General features: G+C 40.5%; 1 protein-coding gene across 2 annotated transcripts in view; it reads right to left on the bottom strand.

Moving 5' to 3' along the window:
* STAG2 (stromal antigen 2) overlaps positions 1–22,381 on the bottom strand; it is an 86,327-nt gene that overhangs the window by 26,047 nt on the left and 37,899 nt on the right. For both annotated transcript variants that reach the window (XM_015426986.1, XM_015426988.1), the window contains exons 2-10: positions 16,947–17,101; positions 10,683–10,761; positions 8,623–8,784; positions 7,488–7,584; positions 5,944–6,020; positions 4,522–4,726; positions 3,562–3,713; positions 2,134–2,207; positions 1,904–2,027 (exon numbers count right to left, since the gene is read on the bottom strand). In XM_015426986.1, the coding sequence (XP_015282472.1) occupies positions 1,904–2,027; positions 2,134–2,207; positions 3,562–3,713; positions 4,522–4,726; positions 5,944–6,020; positions 7,488–7,584; positions 8,623–8,784; positions 10,683–10,761; positions 16,947–16,990 (1,014 nt within the window). In that variant the 5' untranslated portion in view covers positions 16,991–17,101. The remainder of the gene's footprint in view (positions 1–1,903; positions 2,028–2,133; positions 2,208–3,561; positions 3,714–4,521; positions 4,727–5,943; positions 6,021–7,487; positions 7,585–8,622; positions 8,785–10,682; positions 10,762–16,946; positions 17,102–22,381) is intronic.

The following is a 22,381-nucleotide window of genomic DNA, read 5'->3' as shown; positions in this document are numbered from 1 at the left end:
ACCAATGCCTTCTCCTGAGCAACAGCAGACTAGGCTCCAGGTCCTTGCCATGGGCACCACCCACTCAGATTACTGCCAAAAAACTGTCAGCCATGATTAGATGATGGCCAAGAAGCACTGCCTGCTCCTCCACTGCCTGTTCTGATGCAAGGAGGAGCAGGCAGGACTTCTCGCCATGGGCACTGGACAAGGGCTGGAGGTTTCCCATGACTCTGTCTGACACAGGATGTCCAAGCTGGGCATGCAGGGCAACCCTGCTCACGCTGTCCTGAAAATCCTGGTGAGACACGATCGGAGGGGCAGCAGGTTGGCCACAGAAATGAAGGAAGGTTGGGGAGGAGTGAAGATGGTGACTGCAGCTTGGGGAAAGCCGCCACAACTGCTGATGATGTCATCCGCTGACACCACTCACCCAGGAGCTACAGAGAAGCCAAGCTGAATGAACAGGGAAACGGTGGGGCAAAGAGGGATGGCAACACCTGCAGCGGGACAGAGGAACTACAGGAACCTGAGCACACCCTTGGAAGAGGTGATAGGGCCGGTGGGAGCTGGAGTCAGGCAGTTACGCCAGGCCTGGCAAGGAAGGGAGACTGGATGGAGGAACCAGTGGCTGACTGAGCAGCTGCAAGGAGTAGTTTGTGTGGGGGAAGCTGGGAAGGAAGGGAAGGAATGGAAGGGGGCAGGTGATTCCCCAGGTTTTAGGAGAAGGAAGAGCAGATTGGATCTAAACCTGAAGGGAGCAGAGCTAAAGAAGTCTATAAAAGAATCACTCCCATGTGTGGCCAGGCAGGATAGGCCAGGGAGGATGAGGTCTGGTTAGAAGCCAAGAGAGAGTGTGTCACAGAGACAGCCCAGGGGAAGTAGCAGGAAAAGAGTGACTTAACCCCCTTCCCTTCCCAATTTTGATGTCACGGGAGGACTGCAGCAAATGCTGGCAAGGTGGCTGAAGGCGGAACTCCTACAGAGGAGCGCAGGGGACCTCACAGCACCACTAGAGATGTAAAACTTCCAGAAATTTTGAAGCTCGGAAAACCCCCCGTTTTTTCCCCAGTTTTTTTCGGGGGGGAAACGGAAATTTTCGGAAAAATTGAAAAATGCTACATTAGCATTTCTTTTGTCTTTTCTAGATTGAAAGTCATTCTGTTACTTTAGGAACATAAAATATGACTATGGACATTTTTACTTGGCATGAAATTATCACAACTAGCATATTAAAAATATAGTGTATCCAAACAATTATTACAAACAGAATACCCACCCACATGCAAAAACAAAATTGAAACTTTTTTATTTTCTTCTGATAATCGCACCTCCTAAAGGAAGAAATGCATCTTGTTCTTGCATTGGAGAGTTCAGTTTGTAACCTAGGACTTGCTTGTCCTCAGTGCACAGAAATTAGATCAATCTGATACCATATATATATATTTTAGAAATGATTTGGAAAATATTTGAACACCTAGTCTTAAAATATTTTATTCATGTTAAAATAAAACGTTCCATAATCAGGTTTTTTTCCTTTTTTTTTTTTCAATTTTTCCAATTTTTCGGAAAAAAACAAAAAAGCTTCAGGAAAAAAACAGGAAAAAACTAGCTTTTTTCTGAATTTTTCCGGGTTTTTTCCGGGCCTTCACATCTCTAAGCACCACCCCCATGCATAACCACCAAATGAGAGGTGCCCATGGGCAGGAGCTAGCCAGGACACCTTACCTACTCCTCCACTCAACTCTCGTGGGACAGAGGGCTGCAGAGCAGCAGTGAGCATATCACAACTTGACCCTGGCTGCTGCAGGCTGTGGTGGAGTGGGTATGTGTTCTGGCCACATCCTGGCCGTGGCTGCTTCACATTCACTACTGCTGGCTGGTAAAAACCAGCAGAAAAGGTACGGCATGCAGAGCACCTTACCTTGTCATGCATTGTCCACCCTACATATTTTAAATAGCTATCATTGAGGAAGGCATCACTATACATTTTCATCCAGATCCCAATTTCTTCAATACAAATCGCTCTTATTTCAGCTATTGCATCTCTGTAAGAGGACAAGAGGTAGAGGAAATAAAAAATGTGACAAAATGTAGGAAATACTAGGAAGCTAATCTTACAGGACTGTATGGTTACACAAGAATTAAACTCACCGATATCTATGAACAAATACACCTTTAAAAATTGCATTCATCATATTTTCTATTTCATCCTGATTTTCCTGAAGCTGGAAAACACAAGTATTAAATGGACAAGCTGTAATGCGGATTATCAAGGATACGAATCACCTCTACTTAACACTGATATCATTTTCAAGAATATTTCATGAAAGGTTAGAATACAAGTTTATTGTTTAAATATCCGGCAACTTTCTCCAATTAAATTGAAATGATATTAAGGTACTAGGACCCTGGCAATCAAGATTAAGTATACAACTATCATTATATATACTGTAAAGCTGACAGGAACAAAAAATGCCACACGTATTGAAAGTATGCAATTATGGCAATGCAACAGCTGTGTACATGTTTAAATGAAAAAGTTCTGCAAACACTTAAAATTACTAATGTTGGACAGCCACAGTTTATAGAAACAGATCAACTGCTATCACAAGTGCTGTCAGTATACCCACTGACTGTATACCCAAATGCAGAATTATTTTATCATTCTAATCTAGAGATATACGGTGAGCAAAGGACACTGCTGTGTGGAAGGGGGAACTTCAACTTTGGACACTGTCTCACAGTGCAAAGGACGGAACTCTTCTCAGTACACTTAATAGCCTATCTGTACCCGGAAGCAGCTCAAACAGAATGCTCCCATCCCTAGGGGTGCAGGTGGCAGAGAAGAGGACAGTAATTATATCCAAGAGATCTTAAGATATTTGCCAAAGTAACATCACCTAGGAAGAAAAAGGAGGTTCAACAAGCAATTGTGGTCTATCATATCCACTGAGGAGTGGCGCAGATTTACCAATTTACACCATTTATGGAAGAGACATGGGGGGGGAGAGAACTCTGTGCCTTCAGTTTGCCACCATCACTGTCGTCCACGTGTTGGATCCAGTGCAAAATTTCCACTGACAGAAAAAAATTCTACCAGTGGAGCAGGATTTCTCTGCCTCCCCCCCTCCCAGATGCCCTCAAACACTTCTCCTGGAGGATGAGGACTGCCAGGAATAGGATGAAGGAGGAGTTGGACATCTGCCGGGGGGGGGGGGGGGGAATAAATTTAAAAAACACTTCTGTCACAGGATGTTTACCACTGGACCCACACACACCCTTCTTCCTTAGGGGGATTCTATGGAAATATACTTTGAATACATATCACCAGTCAAGAAATGGCAAGAGGCATTTCACAATCAACTGGCAGCATCCTCCCTCCCCTTTAGTATCAAAATATTTGAAAAAAGTTGAGTACAGAAGTGTTTTGTTAAAAGCTTCACAGAGGCATTGTACATGTAAATTAGAACACAAATTCTGTAGGTGCTCTCCAAATGTTTTCAAAAGCATTTTTGATTAACGTGACTGTTTGCTTCTTCCTCTTGCCCAACCCTTAGCATAACTGACAAATCTTCTAACCTCCTTCCTTTTTTGTAGTAAGAGTTCCAGTCTATCATTAGCTCGTTTTCCAATTATTTTATTTCGTTCTGCTTCATACTGACGTTGTGTATTGTCCATGTTAATGCTCAGATTTAATGCCACATTCACTAATGCAGTCATCAGTTTCATAGCTGAAAAGTACAAAATAATAAAGGCGGGGAGGACAGTTACGTTAGATGGTTGTTTCCAGAAAGCACTGATATTAACCAATGACTTATGAAAAACATACTGAAACCCAAATATACTCAACATAAAAAAGATTCTGAATGCTTAACTCAAAAGCATGGAAAGAACCCTGATTTATTCTGCAAGACTTCTTGTTAAATGATCCTAAGGAGCAAGAGTGATAATACCCTTTGCCCAATACCTGGAGAGCTGCTTTTACTAGGCAAGGTGAACCAGTGGTTTAACTTAGCTCTTTATATTTATAAAGGTGAACCAATTGTTTAACTTAGCTCTTTGTATCAGGGAATCAGGCTCCTGGTCTTTGGTGGGACATTGGTGCCAGTGCCAAGGGTAAGGAGTCCTGGGGTGATGCTGGATTCCTCACTTACTATGGAAGCCCAAGTCACTTCAGTTGCCAGATCAGCCTTTTATCTTCATCTGATCTTCAGATAATCAGCCATCTTCAGCTAATCAGGCAACTGGTTGCCTACCTCGCCCCCTGGGACTTAGCTACAGTGATCCATGCAATGGTGACTTCCAGGCTGGACTACTGTAACTCACTCTACATGGCCTGAAGTCTGATCTGGAAATCGCAACTAGTGCAGAATGTGACAGCAGGCATGCTGCCGGTGTTCATAATTTAACCAGTCTCAAGTCAAAATCCCTCCAACACCAAAACACCTCCTTAAGTTCAATGTACTGAAATGGAGAAGAAGTTGAGTTTATAGAACATTAAAAGTAGAGTGGATAAAAACTCTTCTTGGAAATTCTTACCTGCCAGTGTACTAGTATGTCGAAATGCCCTGACTTGTGAGTCTGATAGTCCTGTAAGTAGCGAAATGACTGTGTCCATCATATATTCATCATATATGATACTATACTGACACTGCCGGACCAACACACCAATGAACTCACAAAAACTTGATTTAAATTTCTTCCACTGAGGACCAGCCATGGTAAGTGGATAATCTCCACTATCCTACAACAGGAAACATCTATATGTGAGCAACAATTAAGTTAATTCCATATTTTAAATATAGAACAACTAAAATCAGATGATCTGAGGAATCATAAGAGCAAGAAGGTTAATGAACATTTCAGCTATCTTCCACACCTGTATGACTTTTATCAGAAAGAAGGAACACTGACAGCTTTAGCACTATCAAATAAACAAAAGCTTTGAGGTTTAATTTGCCCTTCAAAATACAACCAACAGTTCTGCTCTCCCCACATGATTAAAAACTGTCACCAAACCAAACTATACAAAGCAACAGGTGCATATGCACTCATAAGAATTACAATAATTACTCTGAAATTGTCTTGGGGAAAACGTTATTTAAGGAAAACCACACCGCCTTGGTGATAATTGACAGGTAGTTTATACAAGAAAACATGCCATTCCCAGAAGAACCCAACTTTTGTGTAATAGTATAAGTAATCAATGGGACATCCAGGTTTCCTGTATAACTACATGAATTTGCCCTCTTTAACGACATTACCCATTTACAGTACAGCATTCAGTAAGCATCTCTTCCCCAGCAAAAATAGGGAACCTATTCAGAGCAGATTATGGCCCACACAGAAACTGCTGTACTAAGATACAGTGCCAGATTCTTTAAGATAAGCAGTTGGAAATCATCAAGAAAAAAAAAAGTGCGACATTTTCAGGCACAAGCAGCAAAATTATATAAACATACATGAGTGACCAGAGCATGAAACAGCACAAATGTTCCACGTCCTAACTGTACAGCATGCGATTTCTAAAACTTGAGCATTAAACTAGAGTGAATAATACCACATAGTTAAGGTAGCCCTTTAATAGCATGTTGCAATTTATCCCAACAAAATATTTCTCTGACTTCTCAAGTTAATTGTTTTCTCAGTTTGTTTCCATTATCCCAGTAGAAGACTTAAGAATTACTTTCTATTCTGGAGTGAAAAACTTAAGGATCTGCCTTCCAAAAAGTTCTGTTGGTCACTTCTATCCATGTCTGATCCACCATTTCCTTGGAATCACAGCTATCCACACAAGAGTTTTCATGGTACCAATGATCAAAATATTGTAATTACAGTGCTTTTACTTATCAACTTCCCCTACGATCAATTATAAATACATTTCCAGGAACATTTTTATATAGCAATATGGCTTATTTCACAAAATTCACACAATTTTCAAAGTGCATATGCATTACTTACCTCATCAAATTCTTCAGTCATTTTTCGAATTATTTCAGAATTTTGCATATGTCGAAACATCTCTGCTGTAACAACCCCTATAAAATATTGATTGTAAATTAATACCACAACCTTAACAGAAGTAAAAGCTCAAATCAGTAAACTGGGAACAATTTAAATAGGCACCCGTAATTTTGGCTCTGAAATATTTACAGTAATTGAGAGGTATAAAATCTCTCTCACGCACACATAAACCAGCATAAAATTAGAACAAGTTTAAAGACAGTAGCATTTTAAACAAATAATTTTATATATTGTTGTACACCAAAAAACCTTCAGAAAAGTTGCAGTGAAATAAACAGCAAAGCCCTGAAGCAATATGCCAGTTAATGGGAAGAATCAATACTCTGATTTCTCACAAGTACCACTGAAATATTTCTAAGGATACCTAAGCAATAATTGTCTAAGTAAATTATTTGAAAATATGCAGTATTCTCAAAGAATCAGAACTACGGGTAAGAAAATGGAAACACAACAAACAGTTTTACACTTTTTAAACTTCTCTTTCAAACATACTTGCATTTTTAATAAAGTGAACAGGTTAGCTAAGGAAACTTTTAGGTAACAGGTTCTAAAATATGACAGACCATTTGGTCGAATTCCCAAGGACCACCAAAATTACTTCATTTACCAAAGCTTTTCTTGATACCACAATCACCGCATTCAACATTTCCTGCCAGATGTTCTAAGGTCTCAAACCATTAAAAAGTCTGCTAGTCACAAATCCCATCCCAATATGGGCTTGTCCCCTTGATACTTCCCCTGTGCCTTGCAACTAACAGGAAGAGGGCCATCTAGCAAGGCCATGAGTTGCCAACCCCAAGCATATACATTAAGCAACAAAAACATCATTATATGAAGTCCTGGGCTCAAGCTACAACTTCTTTATCACAGGTAAAAGGCATATTATAGAAGAGAATGTGCCATCTGACATAAACATTAAATTTATCTAATCACACAACCCTGGCTCAATTCAGACATCAAGTCAAACCATGGTTTTGGCTCTAAATGATGAATAGTACAAACTATGTATGTTTCCAAATGTACAGCAGACAAACTCATGGTTATTTGCTTTGTCTTCTGACAGTTAACTTCATTCTGTGTACCCATGGAGTAGAAGCTTATAACAGATGGAAGTAGTGCTGCAATTATAGTTTCTGAATTTAGCAAGCTGTAGTTAGCACAAATCATAGTTCATAATTAAGCTTCCTTAAAAATAGTTTGGCATGACGTCTGAAATGAGTCACTCTGTAGCAGGCCACACACACACACAATTATTGCACTGGAGGAAAAATATCAATTAATTTTAAGTAGCTTTACAGAAGGGGGGGCGGGATAGCTAATTACAAAAGCACAAGATACTGAAGAAAGGAAGTTGCCCAGGAACAGAAGCCCTAATTTGGGTAGAATGAGGACAAAAACTCTTTGCGCTATGTACAAAAGGTATGCGAGCAGAGTTTAAAAGGTCATGTACATAAGGGCCATTTCTAAAATGAACATCTTACCTTTGCAGCCTGAACACTGAATAAAGAAATTGATGAGATCAAGAAGTGCTATATCCCTGTCATGCTTGTATGATTCTATCCAGTCATCCACTACAGACTAGGAGAAAAAGAAATTGAACCGATATTAAAGCAGAGAGCAAGGCATGATACGGCTTAATATCATTACCAAGTTTGCCAAACCACATGATTTTTAACCTAAAAACCAATTTTTCTGTTTCATATTATTTCTAGGAAATACGCAGTACAATCCTGCACAGTTACTCCAGCTTAAACTCACTGATTTTAATGGTCTTAGACCAGAATACATAGGATTGCACTGTTAACCCTCCATTAGTTTTTTCAAGCACAAAGAGTAACCAGTAAAATGTTTCAACAAAAAACAAATCCCATAACATCAAACGTTTATTAATCTAAAAGTTTATGAAAGTATACAAAATCAAATGCATGAAATAGCAACTAAAATCACTATATTTCAAATGGAATAAGGCTTTACAGTAATCAGGCCATATCTATGAAGCAAAGTAAAGTAAAATAGCCTCAATTGTCACAAGCTGCTGGGGGTTTAACTGATGGATTTCATTATTCTGTGTATGTCCCCTCCCAGAGAGATGAAGATTTCTGAATAAAAAATTATGGACATTTCTCACAGAAAAGCTTGTAAGACTGTTAGCAATAAGGAAGAGTTCAGTACATTTTTTTGATGTTACACTACCAAAATAATTCAGAACCAGCAGACAGCCTTTAAAAATTTTATTACATTCTACAACTATGCACAGAAGTGGACTGCCAATATGCTTCAGGGAGATGGCTGTCCACATGTGCAGGCTGGAACATGTAAGGAAGACCTTTAATACCTTTAAAACTATTCTATCTGTACTAATATCCGGAATTCAGAATAGGGGTACAATTGGCTCCTGGAGCTTTCTGTGAAGAAGGGGCAACAGAATCTGTTATTTTATTTTCTTTCTTTATAGCTTCACCTCAAGTTCACAGTAACATGAAGCATATATACTTTTTAAAATTAGTATCAAGGATGCACATAGATAGTTTTGAAAGTTTCAATCATATAGATGGCTTTCTATAACCATTGCATTGTAAGTCTGCACATCCATTTTAAGACTTATAGTAGGCTCACCTGCATAGCACTCTTGCCCATTTTAACGACTTCAAACAGCATCATGTTTTCCACACCATTCTGCTGGTGATGCCCATTCATTCGATTTGGACCACCAGGCTTCCCTCCTCCGTTTCCAACTTTCCCCTTTTCTCCTGTGCCTTTTTTCCCCTTTTTGCAAGTCTATATAAAGATAAACAGCAAATATATTTGATATTCAAAGGTACTAGGCTACATTCCATGATATGTTATAATGGATATGTGCACATGTATTTTATAAAACTGTTTAGAGTTCTAACATTAGTATTAACTTTCCAATAGTTTGTATTTCACATTACAGTAAACTGCCTCACGCAGGACTCTGAAGAGGACAGCATAGAAATATTCAAAATAAATGAGCTTTAGGAGTACAGTAGGGCTAGAGATGTGAAGGTCCGAGAAAAAAACCCTGGAAAAATGGGGGTGGGGCTTTTTCTAATTTATTTCTGAGACCTTTTTTCAATATTTTCAAAGGAAAAATCGGAAATTCAGGGGAGTACGGGGGAAAAATCTCCTATGAAATATTCTTTTTTAGAATGAGCGAATGCTTTCAAAGACAAGGTGGGCATGTCATGGACATATACAGCTCTTAAATCCAAGATGCATTTCTGCACCTAGAAGGATACCTAATCTTCAAGAGGAGAGGATGCAGGGCTTTTCAACTGTTGCATATTTGCTGTTGTCCTTTTGACCTGACTTGTGGTTGACCTTTTCACTTCACCCTGTGATACATACACCCACAATTGGGTAAAAAGTGACCTTTAAGGCCTTGAGAGGTCTGGGACCAATGTATCTACCGGATTGTCTCCTCCAGTATGTCCCCGGGATAACAACCTGCTGGTGATCCCCAGCCCTAGGGATGTCCAGCTGTCCTCGACCAGGGCCAGGGACTTTTCAGTCCTGGTCCCGACCTGGTGGAACTCTCTGCCAAATGACATCAGGGCTCTGTGGGACCTTATGCAATTCCACAAGGCCTGTAAGGCAGAAATGTACCGTCAGGCTTTTGGTTGAGGGCAGCAACAATTTTTCCTTGGCTGGCACCGTCCCCCCCACTTCTGAATTGCTGGTATGAGTTCTCTCTCCCTCTACCCAGAAATTAGCCTGGTAGTCCAGAGTTGGGATAGAAATTTCCAGGACACCATCATGACAGACTCTATTTAGGTTTTTAGTTTTTTAAACTGGTCTGTAGAATTTTAATATTTGTATGTTTTTATGGCATTTTGCCCCATGTACATCACCCAGAGCCCGGCGAAAGATGAGATAGGGTGATTAATAAATTTAAATAACAACAACAACAACTTGCTACAGGGAGAAAAAAGATCAGGAGGAGTTAAGGGAGAAACTCCACCAAAGACTGAGAGGACAACTCTGGAAGTTTCATTGAGAACTGAGCTCTCTCTAATTAGACCGCACAGAGTGCGTCAGCTTGCAGTTTTTTCTCAAGCACTGGGCATATTTGCAATTTTGCTTGTACAAAATTAAGGATATATTATTTTTAAATTCCATAAATGACAAATATTGAGATTTCATATGTTAACTAAGTTATAAATGATGCATTTTATTTGGTCAAATCAGTAAAATTAGTCTAGGTTTGATAGGAGAGTAAGTATTGCATATATTTCAATTTTTTTGCTCAAAATTTCAGCGTTTTTCCCATGGCTTCAAGAGTTCTGAAAATCTCACATCTAAGGATGGTGACTTAGTTTACTGACACAAAACTTGACAATGCAGGCTGAGATTCTAGGAACTACTACTGTTCCAGCAGCAGACTCACAAAGCTTTCTTCAGAATTCTCAGAACCCTCCAATGCAAAGTCATGAGGCATGATGGGCTACAACTGAATCAGCAACTCTTCACACTATTCACCAGCATTAAACTTATCTACCCTCTCTAGATTCCATCCATACAGTAATATGAGAGCACTGTATTCACAGAATAAAGTGTGGTTCCTCAAATACTGGTGACACAAAGAATATATTAAAATGTGAGGGAGCTAACATCATGGTTATTCTGCTTAAAGTTCTGTTTTCAGATTCACATACCTTTCCTTTAACTTGCTTTTGATTTTTTCCTTCAATATCTTCAAAGTCAGTATCAGAAGAAAAGTGGGTTTCAGACTCCCTGAAAAGACACATTCTTCATTAGAGTTTCTTTACCTCAAGACTATTTTATTTTATCAACTACTGCTGCTATGCAAACACTGAACTCTAAACAACTTGAACTCCCTGGAACACAGCCTCCAATATGAACAAGTACAGGACTAATCCCAGTATTATTGTGCATTTAAGGTGGGTTTGTGCATTTATTTAAAATGAGCACCTCAGGATCCAAGGCAGGTTAACAGTGTAAGAAAAATTAAACCTTAAAACAGAGAATATATCAAAACCACTCTAAAATATCACCTTATGCCCCACTAGGACAAAATCCCAGTTTTGCTTAAAATGGATAACTTCAAGACTTTTATTTCTTTCCAAAGTATGGCAAAAGCATGATTTCTCACTTCAACTGATTTACCAAAGTTCAGTGTACGACAAGTACATAAAGGAGGAATGTTTGGATTCTATGTTTCTACCATGTTTCTCTGCATATATTTTAATAATCTGCCATAATGAATACAAAAATCAAAGTAAGTAATTAGTAAGTGCAGAGAAACATGATGGCAGCAAAAAGGTTAATAGGGGCAGTGGGAGAGAAAAGGTCAAAAAACCTCAGTCATAATGTGAATGCAGAACCTATGTAACCCAAATGAAGAGGAATAATGTGAATGCAGAACCTATGTAACCCAGGGAACCTGCAGGCCAAATGAAGAGGTCTAGACATAGAAGGCTCACCTGTATCAAATTTGATACATTTAGTTATTTCACAGACAAGGTATTTTATTTTGCATTAAACCCATGTATTTCTTTCACACATACAGACACTTTTTATTTGTGTTGAATGATCACTATCCACATGGTGCATTTTCTGCCAAGCTTTGAGAACATTTTCATTCTTCCTGGTTTCAGGGGTTAGGTTTTACGGAAGTATGGCTGACTTTCTTCCTTTGTATAATTGCTTGATCTTCTGCTTGGTGGTGGTGGCTTTTATTGTTGCTAAATTAATTTTATACTATTTATCTTCCTGTCAAATTGGTATGTCTTAAGTTTTAACCACTGGTGTTTTAAAAGTTATAATATTGTAACTGCTGCTAGCTTTATTTTTACCTTTGTATTTTTAATGTGTCTGTGAATGTGTGTGCACCTGGAAGTCATAGCGACCTCTGGTGACTGACCCCTACTGGGGGCCTGGAGAATATTCAGAGAGGTGGCTGAATAAAGCCTGCCCCTGCCTCCGGTATTTTAAGGAGGTCTCCCATCCAAGTACTTGCCAGAGTCAACCGTGCTTAGCTTCCAAGATCTGACAAAATTGGGCTTGCCTGGGCTATCCAGGTCAGGGCTAGCTTTACTATTTTTATCCTTGTCCACTACTTCCAAAACCTTATAAATGTGAGGCATTATGTAAATATGGCTTGGATCCTATGCAGCATAAGAATAGCTACACTGCATAAACTGTAACTTGCCTAATTTCCCCATCTCACAGGTAAGAATCAATAGGTTTTTTAAAAAAAAACAAAGAAACTGGAATTAGATTCCCTGATTTTCTACTAAAAGAAGAAGAAGAGATTGGATTTATACCCCGCCCTTCACTACCCAAAGGTGTCTCAGAGCGGCTTACAAACTCCTTTCCCTTCCCCTACCCACAACAGACACCCTGTGAGGTAGGTGGGGCTGAGAGAGCTCTTGACAGAAACTGCTCTTTTCAAGTGCCAGAGCTATGGCTTGCTCAAGGTCATCCAGCCAGGTGCAAGTGGAGGAGTGGGGAATCAAACCCGGTTCACCCAGATTAGAGTCCGCGCACTTAACCACTACACCAAACTGAAAAGGCTTTTCAGAAACCAGCCAGAGTGTCAGTGATGCTCAATCTCATCATAAACATATTTACTTGGAAATAAATCCTACTGGTTCTAATGAGGCTTACTCCTTGGCAAGTGAGCACACGACTGCAGTCTTGAATATATGAAACTGCCTTATACAGAGTCAGACCACTAGTCCATCAAGCCAATTGCTGCCTATCAACTGGCAGTGCATTTTATTGTCTCAACCACAGATCATTCCAGCCATGTTACCAATTATCCTTTAACCCAGAGAGGCCGTTTTCTAACAATGGAGAACTGTATGCAAAGCATATGCTCTTCTTGACTATGCTATGGTCCCTCTCTTTATCTGGAAAACCTGTAAATATACACCAGTCTCCATTCTGTGTAAATTAATACCATACATCTGACAAAGTGGACTCCACTCTATAAACTTTTCCTTGTAGTTTGTCTTTAAGGTACGACAGAAGTTAAATGGGTTGGGATCTTGCAGGTCATGTTATCCTCTGCACTGGTCAGGAGGCTGTAGGAGAGGGGAAAGGGGACAAAGATCACTCCTTCTGCCTCTTCCATCAGTGCAACTCTGCTGACTAAAGGAGGATGAGAACAACTGTGAGTCCACTCCACTCCCCAGTCCCCGCTGCAGCCTCCTGACCAACATGGTCATTAGTCCAGACTGGTCATGCAGCCCTGAGAATAAACTTTCCTTGCTTCAGAAAGAACTGTGGAAAGGATGTTGTGGGGAGGGGAAGGGAAAGGAGTTTGTAAGCCGCTCTGAGACTCCAAGTGAAGGGCGGGGTATAAATCCAATCTCTTTTCTTCTTCTTCTTCCATCAGTGCAACTCTGCAAACAAAAGGAGGATGAGAACAATTGTGAGTCCACTCCACTCCCCAGTCCCCACTGCACCCTCCTGACCAACATGGTCATTAGTCCAGACTGGTCATGCAGCCCTGGGAATAAACTTTCCTGGCTTCAGAAAGAACTGTGGAAAGGATAGTGGTATGTGTAGATATGCACACTTGGAACCTCTGCAAGGGTGGGAGCCAGTGTTCTCTGTAAGCTGAGTTAGAGTTAGTTTTTTAGCCTCCGGCTCACACATTTTTTCCTTAGCTCAGGAAGGATGGCTCCAGAACAAACTAATTTATGCAGTAGCTAAATCACTTGCTCACAACTTTAATGCCAGTAGCTCACAAAGTAGAACTGTTGCTCACAAGACTCCACAGCTTAGAGGAAGCATTGGTGGGAGCATGTTAGGATAGTCCACCACAGCAGACTGATGGATCCACAGAGTTTCCTGATGTCTCATGGGGACTTTCTAGCCAGCAAGGCTGGTGTTCCTGTGAGAACCCTGATCAAACTGGAATGTAGAGATAACCCAAGCAGTGTACTTGAGAGCTCCTGAATGCCCTCTTCCATCCAGTAGAGTCCAGAGTGTCTCTTGGTATACCCAAAGAACCTGGGATGACAAAATGGCTGGGGAGATGTTTAAAGCACAAGTAAAAGGAAAGCTCAAAAGTGAATATGACCAAACACAGGTGAGAGCACATTACTGTGCCTACTCTGTAGTGGTGATGTTGGAAAAGCAAGCTCACTTCACCCCCACTACAACCAGAACAATACCGCCTAGCAGTGCTTTACCATGGTGCGAGAGGCTCTTATGCCAGGCCCGAGGATGTTGATCTAGAAATGTGGAGGCTCACCATAACTCTTTTGCAACATATTTGCAAGTAAAACCCTGTTACTGTGACTTCGATTCCACAGTTAGTTCAGTTCAATTACAGAATGCTATCAGAATGCATTCTACTACTAATTTCATGGATAAATTCCAGTTTGTGAGGCCCAATGTAATGGACATGCTGCTTAAAAGTGAGCATCCCACCCACATATAACCTCAATTCTTGCCCTTTGGGGTTGATAGTATCAAGGCAAGTTGGGCTGTTTGAGTGGGTCTGGAACGTAATAAACACTTTTCTGCAGGATGGAGTTGCATTCACTTTGAAGGAGTCAGCTGTGAAACACCTCCTGAAGATGATATCCCCGGGTCCAAACAGTGTAAGTAATTGTGACAACTCCATTCCTGGGCAAGATACCTGAGTGGGTGGCAGCTACAGTTTCAAGCAGTCGTACAGGACAATCCAAAAGAGGTTTACTCCAGTATAAACCCATTGAAATGAATGGGCTTAGACTGGAGTAACTTCCCTAAGCATTGTGCTGCTAGAGACAGATTATCTGGACTCATTTAAATCCAGACTAAGGCCTGGCTTCAGAATAGAAACAAACCTGGTTGCCTTTTCTGTATATAATGGGAAAGTGACAGGGCAGTACATCTCTAATGACTACTGAACCTGTAGCGGCTTTAAATGACATCAGATATAACATCCTTCTAGTGGGGGGGGGGAACCATGCTTTGGTAGTTTTGCTTTTACCTGACCAGCCAATTCTAGAAGGTGATGGGGGGCTTTTGCTCAGTCCTACGGCACTTAAGGGATGGGGTCCCTCAGGGATCTATCTTGTCACCATTTAGCAGCTAACTCATGATATTTAACATTCAGAAAGACTGTCTGGAGATTTGCAGTGAGGTGCCACCAATATGCAGATGACACCCAGCACTATTTCTCCTTAACAGCTCAACTATGTGGGTCTCTCGAAGTCCTTAACAGGTGCCTAGACAAGATAATGGGATGGATGAGAGCCAATAAACTGAAGTTCAATCCAGAAAATACTAAGGTGCTGCTGGGCCAATGAGGACTGCAGAATCAGCCTTTCCTGGAAGGAACTCTACTCTCCATGAAAGAGCAACTTCCTGACCTACAGTTGAAGACTCACATTGCTGTCACGGCATTTGGCATCTTTTGGCAGCTTCAGCCTTCCTTGAAAGGCATGATTTTGCCAATGTACTTCATGCTCCGATCAAACTGAGGTTAGAATTACTGTAAAGCACTTGTGTTGGGCTGCCTTTGAAAGCTGTTCAGAATCTTGGACTGGTCTGCAACATGGCAGTCAGATTATTGTTGGGAACTGGAAATAGGGATCATATCACTCCTGTGCTGAAAGATCTTCACCAGCTGCCCACCTGTTTCTGGCCACTATTCAAAGTGTTAGTTCTTGCCTATAAAGGACATGAATGGCTTGGAGCCAGGGCACTTGAAGGACCACATTATCCAATATTGTTCAGCCTACCAGTCAAGATCCCCTTGCTCAAGCTCTACTTTCTGTGCCCCCACCTGCAGAGGTAAGGCCAGTTGCAACCAGAGAAAGGGCTAGACAGTGGTGAAACCTCACCTGTTGAATGCCCTCTTTCTTGAGGCTCGCCTGGAGTCTGTCTTAATTTAGGGCGCCAGAGCAAAGCATTTCTCTTCCTTTAGTGTTTATTTTTAGTTGTCTCTGGTCTGCTCCCAGACTGAGATCGGGTTTATTCTTAAACTGCTCCATCCTTGTTTTTTATTGGTTTATATATCTGTATTTATTCTACTGACCTAGTTTGTTTTACTGATCTTTTTACTACAAAAATTGTTTTACTGACTTGTATTGTCTTGATTAGTTTTATATTTTATTGCTTTAGTTGTGAGCCACCTCAAGTAGGTCTGGAGATAAAGTAAACTTCCAAAACACATATGCCTACACAAGCAGCTAATATTTAGTCATAACTAAACCATGAGCACTAAAGCCTCTCCCACAAAGTAAACCCCCCATAGAAGGAGCAGCAACTTCTACAGGCTTGATTAGTATATATAAGACAATGAAGAATCAAGCTTCTGTTCCTCACCTAGACAAAGGACACAGAGGTCATGCTCAGAAACAGGAAGCTTACTCCAGCAAGTGCTGCCTTATTTAAAAGTGAGCTGTTGCACCAAATGAAGCAGACCAATGAAGCAGAAAACCACAGCAGAAATAAATGATGTCCACCTAACTGAACACTGAACATAAAATAAAACACTAACTAAACACAAAAAGAAGGCACAGACAACTCCAGAGAGAACTGCAGTTGCTATCACAACAGAAGAGAACTGAGCAGGAAGGTGCTCATCCTTCCCTTCAGCACAAATGCAGAGAAATGTCTGTCCTCTAGGAAACAGATCTGTGTCCCAGTTCTATGCACAGATTCTACAACCTGTTCTGCAGAGGTATAGAACACATGCATGTAACTGCACAAAAACCATAAAGAGCAATTATGTACAGCAACTACAGTTCAGTCATGACTAGATTGTTTAAGCAAAGCTTTAAATCCACATCATAAAATTCCTTGTTGATAAGATTATGCTATGGCTTTTCAGTTTGTGGTTTAATTAGTCATGTATGTAATACTGTTTCTACCAGAACAGTCTGCAAAGAAGGTAATATTAAAACACCCTTATGGTTTATAATATAGCATTATAATTTTAGCTTACTTACTGAAGCAGAGCAAAATTAGTTGTTGCTTCTTGAGCTGCTATCATTTCTTTATCATCTTCTGGATCACTATTGTATTAGAAATGCATTCAAAAAGCAACTGTAGATGCTAAGTGTACTTGTTCGTTATTTTCTTCTCTTTATGTAGCAGATTATACCTGTGGGGGGGGGGAAGAGCAACATTACATTTAGAAGAAAACAAATTCTCTTATAACTCATTTTATACAATATTCTTACAAGTGTAGTTGAAGTTTTTTTGTTAACTTAAAAACTATCCCAAGTTTATGTTATAATTTCACAACTTTTTCATTTTCTCTAACAAGAGACGTTAATATCAACACAGGAAAGTGAGCTACCAATCCCAGTACCTCCTCTTGCATTCAAAGAAAAACAATCCTGTTAGATCAACCCAAGAGTCCATCTGACCCAGTAGTTTACAGTAGCCAACAAACTGCTCCTAAGTAAGCAGGACATGAATATCGATGTCCCCAAAACAAGAAGTTCACACTTACATTCTCTGAATACTAAGGATTCCTTTTAGTCATCATGGCTAGTAATTCTTTATAGATCTATCCTCCCTGAATTTTTCTAGCACCTTTTTGAAGGCAACCAAGCCAGCAGCTACCATCACATATTGTGGCAGAGATTGAGTTAATTAAAGAGATGTAAAAAAACCAGTTTTTTCCCAGTTTTTTTGGGGGGGAAACGGAGATTTTTGGAAAAATTGAAAAAAAATGCTACATTAGCATTTATTTTGTCTTTTCTAGATTGAAAGTCATTCTGTTACTTTAGGAACATAAAATATGACTATGGACATTTTTACTTGGCATGAAATTATCACAACTAGCATATTAAAAATATAGTGTATCCAATTATTACAAACAGAATATCCACCCACATGCAAAAACAAAACTGAAACCTTTTTATTTTCTTCTGACAATAGCACCTCCTAAAGGAAGATATGCATCTTGTTCTTTTCTTGCATTGGAGAGTTCAGTTTGTAACCCAGGACTTGCTTGTCCTCAGTGCACAGAAATTAGATCAATCTGATACCATATATATATGGGAAATTATTTGGAAAATCTTGTCTTAAAATATTTTATTCATCATGTTAAAATAAAACATTCCATAATCAATTTTCTTTTTTCAATTTTTCCAATTTTTCGGGAAAAAACAAAAAAGGCTTCAGGAAAAAAACCCGAATTTTACGTTTTTTTCCGAGCCTTCACATCTCTAGTTAATTATACATATTTTATCTGTCCAGAATCTACTGCCATCACTTACACTTGCCAGTTCCAACTTCTAGTATAGGTGTAAAAGACACTTCTCTCTCCATCCACTTTCTTTCCCACTAGTCATAATTTTATAACCATCATGTGACTGAGGTCTCTTAACCCCCCTTGATAAATAGATCCTTTTCAGTGCTTTTCTTAGTTCTCAGATATCCTGTTTTGAAATGGAATGACAGTATTCAAATGTGCATGATAGATTAACAGAAGGGCATGATGATACTGGCTGTTCGAGTCTCAGGCTTTGCCCCCCTAAATAATCCCTAGCATGGAATTTTTACTATTTCACCGCTGCTAAAGGTAACATATCTGGTCTAAAGCAATGGCATTTAGCAAGTCTCTTTATCATTACTTTAACGTATATGTTACTCAGTCAATATGAGGACAGTTTAAGTCACCGCTGCTGTGGGGAAGAAACTCTCATCCTGAGGGAAGGGTGAGTAGTCTAAGGCCACTTGAGATAGTGAGCTAGGGACAGTATATATTTAAACACGCTAGGGCATTTGATTTCTTTTCTTTTCACCCATTTACTGTTATTATTCCTGCATCTTGTTTGTTTGACCTCCTATAAAATAAACCTTTCCCTTGTTGTACTCTGCCTGGTCCGCACACCTATTATTCAGCCAAAAGGGAGGTATGAAGGTCTTGGGAGGGTGCTCTGGGCCTTCTCAAGGGATCCTAATTCCAGAGTGGTGCCAACATTAGGTGACACCCCACCTGAGCCGTGACACCTCCTCAGGGCGGTATGCCTGGCCCCCTCACTTTTGATCTTTAGAAGGCAGTTGACGACTGCTTTATTTAGGACTGCCTTTGGTTTCATTTACTTAAAAGTCCTGAGCTGTGATTTTTAAATCATGGGTTTTAAATTTTTTACACATTTTATGTGTTTATTTATGCTGTAAACCAGCTTGAGCTCCCTAAAGAAGAAAGGTGGCTAATAATTTTTAAAAAATAAATATTAAGGGGAAAATGTGTTCTACTGCCCCCTCATGGATCACTGCCTTGTCGTGGCGAGGGGGCTCCATCTTCTGCTTCTGTGCAATTGTCATATATATTCTAACTGCCAAGTCAGTCAAATCTGAGGACACTTAAATTTGGTGATTGGATCTATGAATAGGCAGACAGATCTTTCAACAAACCTGAAAGATACCCCAGGTTTTCAGAAAAATATGAAATCTAAAAAAATGGAGAAGGTAATGGCAACCCACTCCAGTATGTTTGCCAAGAAAACCCTATGGACAGTATCAAAAGGCTAAAAGATATGACGCCGGAAGATGAGCCCCTCAGGTCGAAAGGTGTCCAATATGCTACTGAGGAAGAGCAGAGGGCAAGTACAAGTAACCCCAGAAAGAGTGAAGCGGCTGGGCCAAAGCCGAAAGGACGCTCAGTTGTGGATGTGTCTGATGGTGAAAGGAAAGTCCGATGCTGCAAAGAACAATACTGCATAGGAACCTGGAATGTAAGATCTATGAATCAAGGTAAGCTTGACGTGGTCAAAAATGAGATGGCAAGACTGAACATCGATATCTTAGGAATCAGTGAACTAAAGTGGACAGGAATGGGCGAATTTAACTCAGAAGACCATTATATCTACTACTGTGGCCAGGAATCTCGTAGAAAAAATGGTGTGGCCTTTATAGTCAACAAGAGAGTGCAAAAGTCAGTACTGGGATACAATCTCAAAAATGACAGAATGATTTCGGTCCGATTCCAAGGCAAACCATTCAACATCACAGTAATCCAAGTCTATGCCCCAACCACTGATGCAGAAGAGGCTGAAGTGGACCGGTTCTATGAAGACCTACAACACCTCCTAGAACTAACACCAAAAAATGATGTCCTCATCATCATAGGGGACTGGAATGCTAAAGTAGGAAGTCAAAAGGTAACCGGAATAACAGACAAGTTTGGCCTTGGAAAGCAAAATGAAGCAGGGCAAAGGTTAACAGAGTTTTGTCAAGAGAACACACTGGTCATAGCGAACACCCTTTTCCAACAACCTAAGAGGCGACTCTACACATGGACATCACCAGATGGGCAACACCGAAATCAGATTGACTATATAATTTGCAGTCAAAGATGGAGAAGCTCTATCCAGTCAGTAAAAACAAGACCTGGAGCTGACTGTGGTTCAGATCATGAGCTACTCATTGCAAAATTCAGACTTAAACTGAAGAAAATTGGGAAAACCACGAGGCCATTCAGGTTTGACCTAGATCGCATCCCTGATGAATATACAGTAGAGGTGAAGAATAGATTCAAGGGTCTGGATTTGATAGATAGAGTGCCTGAAGAACTATGGACAGAGGTTCGTGACATCGTACAGGAGGCAGCAATCACCACCATCCCAAAGAAAAAGAAATGTAAGAAAGCAAAGTGGCTTTCTGATGAGGCTTTACAAATAGCAGAGGAAAGAAGGAAAGCGAAAGGCAAAGGCGAAAAGGAAAGATTTACCCAACTGAACGCAGATTTCCAGAGAACAGCAAGGAGAGATAAGGAGGCCTTCCTGAATGAACAGTGCAAAGTAATAGAAGAAAACAATAGAATGGGAAGGACTAGAGATCTCTTCAAGAAAGTTGGAGAAATCAAGGGAGCGTTCCATGCAAAGCTGGCCATGATAAAGGACAAAAACGGTAGGGACCTAACAGAAGCAGAAGAGATTAGGAAAAGATGGCAAGAATACACAGAAGAACTATACAAGAAAGACCTCGATGTCCTTGACAACCACGACGGTATAATCACTGACCTCGAGCCAGACATCCTGGAATGTGAAGTTAAATGGGCCTTAGAAAGCATTGCTAACAACAAAGCTAGTGGAGGTGATGGTATTCCAGCTGAGCTATTCAAAGTCTTAGAAGATGATGCTGTTAAAGTGCTGCACTCCATTTGCCAGCAAATTTGGAAAACGCAACAGTGGCCACAGGATTGGAAAAGGTCAGTATACATTCCAATCCCAAAGAAGGGCAATGCCAAGGAATGTTCAAACTATCGCACAATTGCACTCATATCACACGCTAGCAAGGTCATGCTCAAGATCCTACAAGCTAGGCTTCAACAGTACGTGGATAGAGAACTACCAGAAGTACAAGCTGGGTTTCGAAGAGGTAGAGGAACTAGAGATCAAATTGCCAACATTCGCTGGATTATGGAGAAAGCAAGAGAGTACCAGAAAAATATCTACTTCTGCTTCATTGACTATGCTAAAGCTTTTGACTGTGTGGATCACAACAAACTATGGCAGGTCCTTAAAGAGATGGGAGTACCAGACCACCTCACATGTCTCTTGAGAAACCTGTATAAGGGCCAAGAAGCGACAGTTAGAACCGGATATGGAACAACTGATTGGTTCAGCATAGGAAAAGGAGTACGACAAGGATGTATACTGTCACCTTGCTTATTTAATATATATGCAGAGTACATCATGCGAAATGCTGGCCTGGATGAATCACAAGCGGGAATTAAGATTGCTGGGGAAAAGATCAACAACCTCAGATATGCAGATGATACCACTCTAATGGCTGAAAGTGAAAAGGATCTAAAGAGCCTCTTGCTCAGAGTAAAAGAGGAGAGCGCAAAAGTGGGCTTGAAGCTCAACATCAAAAAAACTAAGATCATGGCATCCGGCCCCATCACTCCTTGGCAAATAGAAGGGGAAGTCGTGGAAGTAGTGACAGACTTCACGTTCCTGGGATCCCAGATCACCGCAGACTGTGACTGCAGCCATGAAATTAAAAGACGCCTGCTCCTTGGGAGGAAAGCGATGATGAACCTAAACAGCATGATAAAAAGTAGAGACATCACCCTGCCAACAAAAGTCCGCATGGTCAAAGAAATGGTATTCCCAGTAGTCATGTATGGCTGCGAGAGTTGGACTATAAGGAAGGCCGAGCGCCGAAGAATAGATGCTTTTGAACTATGGTGCTGGAGAAGACTCTTGAGAGTCCCTTGGACTGCAAGAAGAACAAATCAGTCAATCCTAAAAGAAATCAACCCTGACTGTTCCCTGGAAGGCCAGATAATGAAACTGAAGCTCAAATACTTTGGCCACCACAAATGAGAAGGGAGCACTCACTGGAGAAGACCCTGATGCTGGGAAAGATTGAAGGTCAAAGAAGATGGGGACGGCAAAGGATGAGATGGTTAGACAGT

This window comes from Gekko japonicus, unplaced genomic scaffold (assembly GCF_001447785.1).
Source record: "Gekko japonicus isolate JY-2015 unplaced genomic scaffold, Gekko_japonicus_V1.1 scaffold265, whole genome shotgun sequence".
Classification (NCBI taxonomy): Eukaryota; Metazoa; Chordata; class Lepidosauria; order Squamata; family Gekkonidae; genus Gekko; species Gekko japonicus.
This window is presented reverse-complemented; position numbering and strand designations above follow the sequence as displayed.